The sequence below is a fragment of the Crinia signifera genome, chromosome 6, assembly GCF_055691185.1.
Source record: "Crinia signifera chromosome 6, ASM5569118v1, whole genome shotgun sequence".
Lineage (NCBI taxonomy): Eukaryota > Metazoa > Chordata > Amphibia > Anura > Myobatrachidae > Crinia > Crinia signifera.
In genome coordinates this window covers 141,810,364-141,825,379 of record NC_139222.1, presented here as the reverse complement: position 1 = coordinate 141,825,379, position 15,016 = coordinate 141,810,364, and the positions used below count along the sequence as shown (strand labels likewise).

Here is a 15,016-nt window from a genome sequence, read left to right as displayed (position 1 = left end):
CTTGGTGTCTGAAGAAGGGAGAACATGAAATACAACATAATTTCACAGGAAATTATTTCACAGGTATTTCTTAAAATTCAACAAACATAACTCACCTGATAAAAGGAGTGGAAATTCCTCTCTCCTAGTTGCTGAACAATGACCCGAGACTGGGTAGAAAGAAAGAAAACACATTCACTAATAATCAGTAGTATCAATCACTTCCCATATGTGTAGCATTGGTGGTGTTCTTTATTGTATAGGTTTAGCAGTACTTTAAACCTGAAAAAGGAATAATATCTCTCAAAAGCTTAAATACAGTTCAGCTATAAATGAGAAACTCGCAAACGACCAAAGACTACAGTGTACATTTTAAGAACTGGAGGCTAATGGATTATTGCTGTGAGGTAAATGTGAGTCATACTGGGCTGTCCAGTAAGTGCCAAGAAGCCAGGTCTGTTACATAGGCTTCTCTTATGAAACAAGAATTACATTATAGGACATCTTTAAAGGATACTATCCAAGCATCACCTCAATTCAACCAATGCCTGTGAGATTCTAGCACGGTTCGGTAACTGGAAATTAATTCTGTGTCATCAGCAAAAGGCAAATCAGAATGGGGATTGTTCTGGAATCCTGCCCTTGATATGGGAGTTACACATCTTGTTAGCAGGGGCAAGGCTTGAAGGTAATATTTCAGTATAAATACCCTTATTATTAATGATACACAGGGAAAGTACAGATATTCAATTACCTGAAAAATATCATCGGGGTATATATTTTTGGCTGCAAACCGGGCAGAGATTTTGCTATGCCTGCATGCACCAGCTTATTGGGGTTAATAGAATAGCCCTGTGGCAATACAATTACCCCCAATCCTTAATTGGAGGTAACTGAATATTTCCCAAAGTCTCATTAGAGAAAACATTTCTTCAAACACAAAATGTGGTGGACAATTATCCAATATTCTAATTGACTAATTTCCTTATTCAGCGACTCTTACCTTCTCCAATAGGTAATTACTGATGTGTCCTCCAATGGGATCTCCTTTGAAGTCAAAGTTAATATCCATGTATTTTCCAAACCTGCTGGAGTTGTCATTTCTATTCGTCTTGGCATTGCCAAATGCCTCCAAGACGCAATTTGACTTTAGGAGCATATTCTTCACCCTGTAAAAGCGTATAGCATGGACAGAATAAAATATGTATGACAATGGAGCTCATTAAAAACTAGCCATATCAGTAGGACACTTCATTACTAATATATTCATGGGACTTTGGTTCCTGATAAATGGGCATGCAGCACACAAGGTGGCTGCTGCCTGTAGTCTGTGCACACTGCATTCAAAACCACTTGTACTGTGTGTGTTGGACCCAGCAGATTGAGGCAAACCTCACATTGGTTCCTGCTCACTGGGTCCATTAACATTTCTGTCTCATCAGTCCCTGCAGTGCAATTCCTTCTCTGTCTCATCAGTCCCTGCAGATCAATGACTCTTCTGGCTCATTGTTCCCTGCAGTGCAATTCCTTCTCTGTCTCATTATTCCCTGCAGTGCAATTCCTTCTCTGTCTCATCAGTCCCTGCAGATAAATGACTCTTCTGGCTCATTGTTCCCTGCAGTGCAATTCCTTCTCTGGCTCATTATTCCCTGCAGAGCAATTCCTTCTCTGTCTCATCAGTCCCTGCAGATCAATGACTTTTCTGGCTCATTAGTCCCTGCAGTGCAATGACTTTTCTGGCTCATTAGTCCATGCAGTGCAATGTCTTTTCTTGCTCATCAGTCCCTGCAGTGCAATGTCTTTTCTTACTCATTAGTCCTGCAGTGCAATGTCTTTGCTTGCTCATTAGTACCTGCAGTGCAGTTGTCTGGCTCATTAGTCTCTGCAGTGCAATGACTTTTCTCTATCATTATTCCTTCCAGTTCAATTACTTTTCTGGCTCATCAGTCCCTGCAGTGCAATTACTTTTCTGGCTCATCAGTCCCTGCAGTGCAATTACTTTTCTGGCTCATTAGTTCCTGCAGTGCAGAGCTTATATTTTTTCAGTATTATAACTTCTATGGAGTAGGCCCACAAATACAGCCTTATACCCCATTCTCACTACTAGGCATATTCCTGGGTTGACCCGGTAAGTTGCCTTTTAAACACAGTTTTTTTTTTCAGTGTTAAAGGTTCAACCCGTGTCAAAATTCCCAGGTCTCCAACCCTGCTTTTTACCAGGGTTGGAGACCCGGGAATGCCAACCCGTGTTAAAAGGCAAATTACCTGGTAGAACTGAGAATTAGCCTTAACAGTGCAGTCCCCAGCATATAAATGCCGGGTAAAACCGGCGTTCTTCACTCGGGCAGTGTGAACACGCTTTTAGACAAAACTTACCTCTCGACCTCAGCTCGCTGGCTGGGATTGGTGATGGCAGCTATGTACTGCATGATGTATTTACTGGCTTCCGTCTTCCCAGCCCCACTCTCCCCTGCAATACACAAAACAAAATCCTTAGGTAGAAGGATATAGCACAAGCAGTACAGCTAATCACAGGAGGTGAGGTGAGAGATAGAGTGAAATAGCAGGAAACTGGATTGGGTTAAAAAAATACATGCTGACTTTAAGAGTTGAATAAATAGAAGGTTCAACTGCAGAAGCAATAATACCTGATATCATTATACATGTATCTTTGCAACGTCTCTTCATTGCCTTGTATGCAGCATCTGCAATGGAAAACAGATGTGGGGGTCTCTCATACAGTTCCCTTCCTTTATACTGTTCTATCGTATCCTTTCCATAGATTGAGAGACTCTTGTAGGGGTTCATGGAGACCACCACTTCCCCGATAAAGGTGTAGATCCGTCCTTTTTCAAACCTGCGCCAAAAGACATAAAAAAACATATGATTCCTACAGTCAGATAGCTCTATACAGCAGGACGTCGCATAAAAATGGCTTTTGGGGACAAATATTTGTAGCAAATAGCGACAGAAACATAAATGTATGTGAATCGAGTTGAAGGGAGTTGATATATCCAATTTCTTGGAATGAATAATATAATTTGGTATACAACCTATTCATTCACAAAGAAGTTATGAACATTTGATCATGAAATGTGTGTGATGTCATTTGTTCCTAATGTGTCTGTAAGATCAGGAACATTTGCTTAGCCCATAAATAGGCACTTTTAATTATATTTGCCTGTTCCGTATTTGCCTCAGTGAATATTATATTTGCACAATACTGCATAATATTCTAAACTCTACACAATACAATTTACATATACTGACATTCTAAAAAGCAATGTTACAAAGTCTTCAACAATTGAGAATATATGAATCTACTTCAGTGTGCCCCTGCTATTTATAATACAAACATACTATATCAGCTTTGATAACCTGATGTTCATTATCCATTGTTTAATATTAAAGCTCAGCAACTGAACATGAAGTAGTTCACCATGTCACCAAAAGAGGGAGCCCTTCTACAATATAAATAAAAACTGCACTGACCAAACATCTTCATCACTGGACAAAATCATTATACAAATCTCTATTTATACATAATTACTTACTGACCATGAACTGACCACTGGATAATTCTATTGTAATGCATATAGATAGAGGACACTACCATGCCTCCTAATACTGTAAATGTGTAAATTGAACAGTGTGAGCCACCATGGTACCAGAGGCGGATATTTCACAAGGCAGCCTAGGGCCCAGCTGGTCCCAGGGGAGCACATAAAGATATCCTGGTCGTCCAAAACTTTCCAAGACTAGCATTGTGTGATGTTCATGATAGGATAAAAAATATTTGGACACACAAAAATGCTTAGTTCAATTAAACCAGGGTTGCCTACTTACTGGCTGCCCTCTCCAGGAGAGGGCAGCCAGTTCAGTGAGGCAGGGGGGTCGAGATGAAAAAGGGGCGGGACCGACAATGGAACATCATGTTTGTGTGCGTGGCCAGTCGCATCCTTGTGGCCCTGCCGCCACTGTGCAATGCTGGCATTCCAGGCTTTGCACAGCGGTGGGAAGGGCTACAATGACACCATTCACGTCACGCCCCAATCAAACTTTATTGAGGACATCTGTAATATTTTTGAAGAAAACTACAAACAATGAATGCATCACTGAGCCTGTGGTTACTATCTAATTAAACCCTAAAAGCTATTTTTTTCTTGTAGGGTAGGATAACAGAATACAAAGTGTTACATTTTAGCCAGAGAGCATATGATCCTTCATACATCCAACATAAACATACACTTATAAGATTTAAACATAACTCCGTCTTGTGAGTAGCCAGAAGACTCTGTGTACAATGTGGAAAAAACAGAAATGTCTAAACGTGCAAGCTAGCCTAGTGCTAAGCAGAGGGAAGCTGTAACTGGATTTGAGGCACAGGCTATAAATAGGTTGTGTACTTCCTTTCCCAAATTTTATATAATGCCTCTTTATACCTCAAAGTCAGCAGGAGCATGTCCAAAGAGAGGCCCAGCCAAAGCCAGCTGAAGGTGACGGAGACAGTGAGTAAAGTGAACTAGGGATGGTCTTGCAACCATTGATGGTATATTGACGAAGGCAAGAGGATTTTTTTTTTTTGTTGTAGCTCTGTTGCTACCATTATTTCAGTTGTCTGAAGATCGAAGAATGCACAAGCAAAACAATCAGCCATCCCTGGTTAACCATTGATGGCTTAAAAACATCAACAGTCAAATTTGTACAGCATTTGCAATTTTTAAAACACAGGGGCTGATGAACTAAACATCGGAGAGATAAAGTGGAAAGAGACAAAGCACCAACCAATCAGTTCCAATCATCCATATTTCCAATTGTAAAGCGCAACGGAATATGCTGCGCTATATAAGAAACTCTAAATAAATACATTTCAAAGGCACCTCTAGTGCCGCATCACCATGGGCCAAGTCCCAGCCTCCACAGCAACAGAAACCACCAGGACCACGTGATCGCCAGATAGATCTAGTGACGGTAGAGGCAGCATCATGGTCCAAGTGAGAGGTGCACAAGGGTACAGGTAGAGACCTGGTGCAGCACAAGGAGGAATGATTAGCTGAGCCCTACCGATGGATGGGGCAGATCGGACAGAAAACAGAGGGGAAAGTAGTGAAAGTACGTGTAGCCAGGACTCTTTCCTCTAGCATCCAATCAGCCCCCCTTCCCTAATCTGCCCCTGCATCAGCTATCACACCTGACATGACTGAGGGGTTTGCATTCTATGGCACAATCTATAAAATAACAAATAGAAACTTACTGGTTCTAATGGAAAACATCTCTACGTTATTGCTCTAAAATGATCGATACATCTCCCTCGTGGTGTCATGGGGAAGGGGGGCGGTACAGCTGATCATTATTTCTACTGAAACATATTCATGTCCATTTAACAATAAGCAATCAGCATACGGGAGGGAGTTGGGAAAGTCAACAAAAAAATGTGATATAAAGCTGAATGTATAGAATTACAAGAAGAGACCTTTTTTTGTACAAGATACTGTACAGTAGGTCATATACTGCTAGTTTAGAGATTCTCCCTTCCTGTACTAAGGTGTGGTGGTGGGGGGAGTCATTCCCTGGAGATTTTAATACAGTGACTTATTACCTTCCCTGCAGGAGGAATGAGTGTGCTGTGTGGGTGCAGGCTGTGCCAGTGTGTGATCTAATAGGCTGGGCATGCACGAGAGTCGAGTCACAGGATCAGGTAAAATAGATGTAGCAGCACTGCGTTTACACACTACGGCTATTAAATGATAAGTCCCCTACAGGCAAGTCACAAACACATCATTATTTGTGACTGTGAGAACATCATTTTGCAGCACTGCTGATGTCACTAGGCAACGTGGACGTAGGTGCCAACTATAGACAAAAGACTGCACATGCTCAACATCCTTGAAGTGCAAACATTCTGGTAAATGCTGTAAGGTAAACAATTATACATGCAGTAGTCCATGACATATTTGTATTTAAAAAATATAGCGATTAGATCTAGCAATTGACTCAATAATTTTGAGCTGTCAGTTCTAGAACCTCTTCGGCATGGTAGTGTAAATTGCACTGCTGTCCAGTACCCTGTCAAGTCAATAAAGTGTGAAGTAGTTAACTCTTAATTCATATTATTTACTATGTCCTTTGACAAATTAAGTCGTTGTAACATTTGTCATGACTAGTAAGCAGTGGTGTAACTATGGAGGGTGCAGGGGGTGCAGCTGTTATGGGGCCTGGCGGCCCAATGCAATTCCCAGCACCATCTACATTTTTTGTTTTACAATTTTTTTATACAGTACTTAGCCCAGACCCTGCTACCGCCGGCTGGGTGAGGGCGGAGGGCAGAGGAGGGAAGCCAAGCCGGCGGTGTGTATCTGACTGATTGTATTTATACAGTCTGTCAGCTGCACTCCACCAGCGGTGCTACAGCAGGTGCCTGATAGGGATGGCCATCGTTGGTGCATAACTATGCGATGGATGACCATCAATGTTTTTACATATCGATGGTCATCCATTGTCTTTGACTGATTGGCCTGTGGGGCAATCAGAATATGGGTGCGGGCCTTCATTGGTGTCCTGGGCGGAGCTATGCTCCGTGTCCCTGGGAAAAGCAAAACTAAACTATTAGTTTATGCTTGACATAGATGGTTCTCCCCCATCGATGTCAAAACTATTCGGCATCGGCCATAAATCATCAATGTTTTCTAAACATCGATGGTCGATGCCCATCCCTAGCGCCTGGCAGCGGGCAGGTTGGAGGCTGCTGCCGAAGCAGGAGGGGGTATAGATGCTGCTCCATGGGGGAGCCAGAGGAGCGGGGAGAGAAGCTTCTGCAAGGAGGAGAGAGGCTGCGCTGCAGTGGGAAGACGGAGGCCGAGGAGTGGAGAGAGGTTGCTGCAGGTGGAAGCCGGAGAAGTGGAGAGAGAGAAGCGCTGTGGAGTGCTGAGGGCTGCTGGTCAGGCTGCAGTAAAGTTAAGTATCTGCTGGGCCAAATCCCTGCTAACAGTCTGGAGCCTCAGCAGAATCTGCCTGGTAAACTACTATGTTAACTATAGTGCTCTGTCTATTTATCTTTCATTCTGTGCCCCATCCTGCCCTTCCACTTCACTATGTCCCCTACCATCCACCCATCTATGCCTCACCCGTCCATCCGTCTATGCTTCTTCCATCTGTCTGTTTTTCCTATGCCCCCTCCCATCCATCCATCCGTCTGTCTATGGTCAGTCAGTCTATGCCCCCTCCTGTCCCTATGTCTTTGCCCCATCAACATTTCTATGCTCCTTCCATCCGTCTATGCCCCCCTTCTACTGTATATATCTGTCTATGCTCCTTCTTTCCATCTATGCCCCCTCCCATCCATCCATCTTTGATCCTTCTGTCCATCTATGCCCCTTGCCATCTGTCCATGTATGCTCCGTTCTTCCATCCATCCATCTATGCCCCCTCCTGTCTGTCCATCTGTCTATGCCCCCATATGGTACTCTGTCCATCCATATATCCATCAATGCCTCTACCTGCTGTTCACTCTTTCTCCCTGTTTTATTCCTCTATTTCTCTTTCCCTAACACTATCTCTCTCATTCTCTCTTTTTTCCTGGTGCCGGACGGGGTCCCGACGTCAATATCCCGACTGTCAAAACACTGACAGCCGGGTTCCCGACGGCCACCTGCTATTTTCCCTCGTGGGGGTCCACGACCCCCATAGAGGGAGAATAGAATAGGTGGCTCGCGTAGCGAGCCCGCAAGGGGCTTAGTTGCGCTCACCAGGCTGTCTGGGTCCGGCTAGTCCGGATCCCGACGTCGGACCCTTATACCACACCCCCTTTTTCCATGAAAACACTCTTACTCACTGGGGGCAGATGTATTAAGCTTTAACAAGAGATAAATCCAAGGGTGATAAGGAGAGCTAAACGCCCCCCTCAATCACCTGCTAACTGTCATGTCTGTGGAGCAGATTTATTAAGCTTGGAGAAGAGATAAACTGGAGATAAAGCGGAGAAAAGGTTAAAGGAGATAAAGCACCAGCCAATCAGATGTGTTTGAAAAAGACAGTTGGGAGTTGATTGGCTGATGCTTTATCTCCTTTTACCTTTTCTCCGCTTTATCTCCAGTTTATCTCTTCTCCAAGCTTAATAAATCTGCCCCTCAGTTTGAAAAAAGTCAGTAAGGAGCTGATTGGCTGGACGTTTACCTCTCCTCATCACCCTTGTATTTATCTCTGGTTAAGGCTTAATACATCTGCCCCTATGTCTCTTATGAATTTCCTTTCTCTCTCTCTCTTTCTCTTTCTCTTGTAGTGATAAAGATTGAGGGGGGGGGGGGGGGGGCTTTTAACATTTTGCTATGGGGGCCCACAAAGTTCTAGTTATGCCCCTGCTAGTAAGCATTTATGAAAAACACAAAATACTTGTACAGTATATAAGCACCTTGGAGTGACAGCATGGGCTCTTAGTTGTCACAGTATATGAGTGTTTATTCAAAGCCTCTTTCCACTGTGACAAGACCAGACAAGAGTTGTACCCTGCCCACTCTCCCAAGACACCAGTCTAATCCCAGGGAGGCTATTTTTTTTTTCTTCAACTGGAAAGGGATTATATATAATTCAGTTTCCCATAACAATTTAGGTAAGCAAAAAAAAAACAAAAAAACAAACAAACACACACACAAAATAAAAATACTGTATTCCATGTACTTTCTTGTTATCCTTAAATATCTGGAAGGTTTTTTTTTTTCTGCCTTATCCTCTTTAATACCTAAAATTATCATTCTAACAGAATAACCCTCTAAGAGGGGAATTCAATTAAAAGATAATAAACATTAGTAGAAATTTTATTTTCTCAATATTTCATGATGTTTCTCCTTGTGCTAAATAAGACCATCACGCACCCGCTAATTTAAGATAATTATATACAGTAAATCCCCCTCAAACTTTTTTTGCAGGTAATTGCATAACCACCTAATTCTTAAAACAAAATTTGCAACCTTGGTACAGATTGCGCGCAAAAATCAGCATGGTCAAGTTTCATGAGGGGAGTGGTCACACAAAACTAGGGGAGTGGCAGTAGGGGCATAACCACATGCCCCATGCCTTTATGCCCATTACATATCATACCACACACCACAATGCCTATTACATATTATGTCACACAAAGTTATGCTGCTGACACCATTCCAAATCCCACCCACAAAAATGCCCTTACAAATTATGCCTCATAGTAAGGATTCTAATTACTCCCTGCCTGGGGTTTCATGGCAAAAGATACAGATTTCTGCATCTTCTCCCTGCAGTACCAGCTTTCCCAGCACTACATGCAGTGGCCTAATTAACATTTTGACCCGCCCCCATGTGGGATTTTGGTGCCACTTACAGGAATAATGCCCCATGTAGTGCTGCTTACACGCATAATGCTCCATGCAATGCCATTTACACTCATAATGCTCCCTGTAGTGTCGCTTACACACATAATGCCCCTAGTAGGACTTAACACCCTACATGCTCATTGCCAATGATTTCTTGTTTGATGCCTGGGGCTACTTGCTCCTTGCCAAGGGTTTTTGCTCATTGCCTGGGAGTTACATGCTCGTTGCCCGGGGAGTTTCATGCTCCTTACCATGGGGTTGTTACGTGCTTGTTGCCATAGGGGTTGTCACCTGCTCATTGCCATGGGGGTGGTTACCTGCTCATTGCCATGGGGGTTATATTCAGTCATCACCCGGTGCTAGAATGGCATCCAAGTGGTTAAATCCTTAACAAAAGAGGGGGGGGGGCACAGGTTGGTACGGCGTCCCAGCAACATATTTCTTAAAGGTACACCATACCACCTAACGCACTATTGACCATCCCCAGCAAGTGCAGCTCTGGAACAAATGTACTATACTAAAAATAACTGAATGTACTTGTTTAGCTGCTGAATCTCTCCTCCAATCAAGCTGTGCGTTATGATCTATATAATTTAAGCCCCATCACCTCACCATTTGCCAATATTGGCTTAGCTTACAAGATGGCCACCTCCAATGTCTACAAAATGACATGTATACATTATATATAAAATTACTTTGTAAAAAAAAAGAATATGGGCCCCTCCTTTTGCTGCTACTTCTATACACACTAAGAACGTGTTTGACATGTAATCTTTACTGCATATAAAAACACTCCTGCTCACATCTAACCGTTCCCATGTTATACTGCGCTGTTGTTCCTCCTTCAGCTGTCTCTTAAAACTTCCTAATAGATCTAAATGTTACCACTCCTAGTAATTACATGTATTAAACATAATCTACTGTGGGGTAAATGTACGAATGGGGTGTGGTAAAGCGCACAGTCGACAGCAAAAGGTCAATATGCACTAGGTCGACACTGACAAAAAGTTATACACATGAAGAGGTCATCATGAGTTTTTCACTTTCTTTGGTGTCAATGTCGACATCTGAGCATGTAAACCCCCAAATAGTATACCTTGTCCCATCATATCACACACTTTGCTCGCCATGCTACCATTCTCAATTGGAGTCCATGTGGATGGTTAAGTATGAGAAAGTTCCCCAGATTCTTTGTTTTTTTAACCCCTTCATGACAGAGCCAGTTTGTGCCTTCATGACAGAGCCCTTTTTTTCAAATCTGACATGTCTCACTTAAGTGGGGATAACTTTTTTTTGCTTTTACTTATCCCAGTGATTTTGAGATTGTTTTTTCGTGACACATTGTACTTCAAGTTAGTGGTAAATTTGGGTCGATACAGTCTGTGTTTTTTTGTGAAAAATACCAAAATATCGTGAAAAAATGGAAAATTTAGCAATATGCAAAATGTCACATTTTCTGCTTGTGAGACAAATAATCATACCACTCAAAATAGTTAATAACTAACAAAGACCATATGTCTACTTTATGTAGCAATCATTATTTCAACTTCCTTTTCATTTTTTTGGACACTAGGAGGCTTCAAATATGACTAGCAAATTCTCAAATTTTCAAGAAAATTTCAAACACTGATTTTTTTAGGGACCAGTTCAGTTCTGATGTGACTTTGAGGGACTTGTATGTGAGACACCCCCATAAATGATGCCATTTCAAAAACTGCACCCCTCACAGTATTCAAAACAGCAGTTTGGAAGTTTGTTAACCCTTTAGGTGTTTCACAGGAATTAAAACAAAGTGTAGGTGAAATTTCAAAATTTCTTTTTTTTTGCAGAGTTTCAATTTTAATACATTTTTCTAACGAATACAGTAGATTTTACTAGAGAAATGTGACTAAAAATTGATTCCCCCAATTCTTTTGTTTTCAAAAATATCCTATATGTGGCCCTAGTGTGCACGTTGACCAAACCACAGGCTTCATAATAGAAGGAGCACCTACTTGATTTTGGAGCCTCCTTTTTATGAGATTTTTTTTTAGGCACCATGTAGGTTTCTAGGCACCATAAGTGCTAAAAGTTAGGAACCTCCCCCACAAGTCACCCCATTTTGCAATCTACACCCCTCAGGGAATTCATCTAGGGGTATAGTGTACATTTCAAACCCCCAGGGGTTTCACCAATTTTGGTACAACTGGGATGTGAAAATGGAAAATTACATTTTTTTACACAAACATGCAGTTCTGGCTCAAAATTTTTCATTTTCACAAGGAATGAAGGAGACAAAGCACCCCAAAATCTGTGCCCCAATTTCTCCCGAGTACGGCAATGCCTCACATGTGACCAAAAAATACCAGTTGGGCGCATGGCAGGACTCAGAAGGGAAGGAGTGATTTTTGGATTTGGCAGCACAGATTTTGGTGGAATGAATGGTGGGTGCCATGTTGCATTATCAAGACTCCCAAAGCACCAATACAGTGGAACCCCCCCACAAGTCACCCCATTTTGCAAACTACACCCCTCAGGGAATTCATCTAGGGGTATAGTGTACATTTCAAACCCCCAGGGGTTTCACCAATTTTGATACAACTGGGCAGTGAAAATGAAAAATTACATTTTTTTACACAAAAATGCAGTTCTGGCTCAAAATTTTTCATTTTCACAAGGAATGAAGGAGACAAAGCACCCCAAAATCTGTGCCCCAATTTCTCCCGAGTACGGCAATGCCTCACATGTGACCAAAAAATACCAGTTGGGCGCATGGCAGGACTCAGAAGGGAAGGAGTGATTTTTGGATTTGGCAGCACAGATTTTGGTGGAATGAATAGTGGGTGCCATGTTGCATTAGCAAGACTCCCAAAGCACCAATACAGTGGAACCCCCCCACAAGTCACCCCATTTTGCAAAGTACACCCCTCAGGGAATTCATCTAGGGGTATAGTGTACATTTCAAACCCCCAGGGGTTTCACCAATTTTGATACAACTGGGCAGTGAAAATGAAAAATTACATTTTTTTACACAAAAATGCAGTTCTGGCTCAAAATTTTTCATTTTCACAAGGAATAAAGGAGACAAAGCACCCCAAAATCTGTGCCCCAATTTCTCCCGAGTACGGCAATGCCTCACATGTGACCAAAAAATACCAGTTGGGCGCATGGCAGGACTCAGAAGGGAAGGAGTGATTTTTGGATTTGGCAGCACAGATTTTGGTGGAATGAATGGTGGGTGCCATGTTGCATTATCAAGACTCCCAAAGCACCAATACAGTGGAACCCCCCCACAAGTCACCCCATTTTGCAAACTACACCCCTCAGGGAATTCATCTAGGGGTATAGTGTACATTTCAAACCCCCAGGGGTTTCACCAATTTTGATACAACTGGGCAGTGAAAATGAAAAATTACATTTTTTTACACAAAAATGCAGTTCTGGCTCAAAATTTTTCATTTTCACAAGGAATGAAGGAGACAAAGCACCCCAAAATCTGTGCCCCAATTTCTCCCGAGTACGGCAATGCCTCACATGTGACCAAAAAATACCAGTTGGGCGCATGGCAGGACTCAGAAGGGAAGGAGTGATTTTTGGATTTTGCAGCACAGATTTTGGTGGAATAAATGGTGGGTGCTATGTTGCACCAATACAGTGGAACCCCCCCACAAGTCACCCCATTTTGCAAAGTACACCCCTCAGGGAATTCATCTAGGGGTATAGTGTACATTTCAAACCCCCAGGGGTTTAACCAATTTTGATACAACTGGGCAGTGAAAATGAAAAATTACATTTTTTTACACAAAAATGCAGTTCTGGCTCAAAATTTTTCATTTTCACAAGGAATGAAGGAGACAAAGCACCCCAAAATCTGTGCCCCAATTTCTCCCGAGTACGGCAATGCCTCACATGTGACCAAAAAATACCAGTTGGGCGCATGGCAGGACTCAGAAGGGAAGGAGTGATTTTTGGATTTGGCAGCACAGATTTTGGTGGAATGAATAGTGGGTGCCATGTTGCATTAGCAAGACTCCCAAAGCACCAATACAGTGGAACCCCCCCACAAGTCACCCCATTTTGCAAAGTACACCCCTCAGGGAATTTATCTAGGGGTATAGTGTACATTTCAAACCCCCAGGGGTTTCACCAATTTTGATACAACTGGGCAGTGAAAATGAAAAATTACATTTTTTTACACAAAAATGCAGTTCTGGCTCAAAATTTTTCATTTTCACAAGGAATGAAGGAGACAAAGCACCCCAAAATCTGTGCCCCAATTTCTCCCGAGTACGGCAATGCCTCACATGTGACCAAAAAATACCAGTTGGGCGCATGGCAGGACTCAGAAGGGAAGGAGTGATTTTTGGATTTGGCAGCACAGATTTTGGTGGAATGAATGGTGGGTGCCATGTTGCATTATCAAGACTCCCAAAGCACCAATACAGTGGAACCCCCCCACAAGTCACCCCATTTTGCAAACTACACCCCTCAGGGAATTCATCTAGGGGTATAGTGTACATTTCAAACCCCCAGGGGTTTCACCAATTTTGGTACAACTGGGCAGTGAAAATGAAAAATTACATTTTTTTACACAAAAATGCAGTTCTGGCTCAAAATTTTTCATTTTCACAAGGAATGAAGGAGACAAAGCACCCCAAAATCTGTGCCCCAATTTCTCCCGAGTACGGCAATGCCTCACATGTGACCAAAAAATACCAGTTGGGCGCATGGCAGGACTCAGAAGGGAAGGAGTGATTTTTGGATTTTGCAGCACAGATTTTGGTGGAATACATGTTGGGTGCTATGTTGCACCAATACAGTGGAACCCCCCCACAAGTCACCCCATTTTGCAAAGTACACCCCTCAGGGAATTCATCTAGGGGTATAGTGTACATTTCAAACCCCCAGGGGTTTCACCAATTTTGATACAACTGGGCAGTGAAAATGAAAAATTACATTTTTTTACACAAAAATGCAGTTCTGGCTCAAAATTTTTCATTTTCACAAGGAATGAAGGAGACAAAGCACCACAAAATCTGTGCCCCCATTTCTCCCGAGTACGGCAATGCCTCACATGTGACCAAAAAATACCAGTGGGGCGCATAGCAGGACTCAGAAGGGAAGGAGTGATTTTTGGATTTGGCAGCACAGATTTTGGTGGAATGAATGGTGGGTGCTATGTTGCATTGCCAATACAGTGGAACCCCCCCACAAGTGACCCCATTTTGCAAACTACACCCCTCAGGGAATTCATCTAGGGGTATAGTGTACATTTCAAACCCCCAGGGGTTTCACCAATTTTGGTACAACTGGGCTGTGAAAATGAAAAATTACATTTTTTTACACAAAAATGTACTTCTGGCTCAAAATTTTTCATTTTCACAAGGAATGAAGGAGACAAAGCACCCCAAAATCTGTGCCCCCATTTCTCCCGAGTACGGCAATGCCTCACATGTGACCAAAAAATACCAGTGGGGCGCATAGCAGGACTCAGAAGGGAAGGAGTGATTTTTGGATTTGGCAGCACAGATTTTGGTGGAATGAATGGTGGGTGCTATGTTGCATTGCCAATACAGTGGAACCCCCCCACAAGTGACCCCATTTTGCAAAGTACACCCCTCAGGGAATTCATCTAGGGGTATAGTGTACATTTCAAACCCCCAGGGGTTTCACCAATTTTGGTACAACTGGGCTGTGAAAATGAAAAATTACATTTT

At 42.6% G+C, this 15,016-nt stretch overlaps 1 protein-coding gene across 2 annotated transcripts in view; it reads right to left on the bottom strand.

The window, feature by feature from the left end:
* MYO1D (myosin ID) overlaps positions 1-15,016 on the bottom strand; it is an 87,287-nt gene that overhangs the window by 33,343 nt on the left and 38,928 nt on the right. For both annotated transcript variants that reach the window (XM_083147471.1, XM_083147472.1), the window contains 4 exons: positions 2,628-2,836; positions 2,356-2,449; positions 983-1,148; positions 96-149 (listed from right to left, as the gene is read on the bottom strand). In XM_083147471.1, the coding sequence (XP_083003597.1) occupies positions 96-149; positions 983-1,148; positions 2,356-2,449; positions 2,628-2,836 (523 nt within the window). The remainder of the gene's footprint in view (positions 1-95; positions 150-982; positions 1,149-2,355; positions 2,450-2,627; positions 2,837-15,016) is intronic.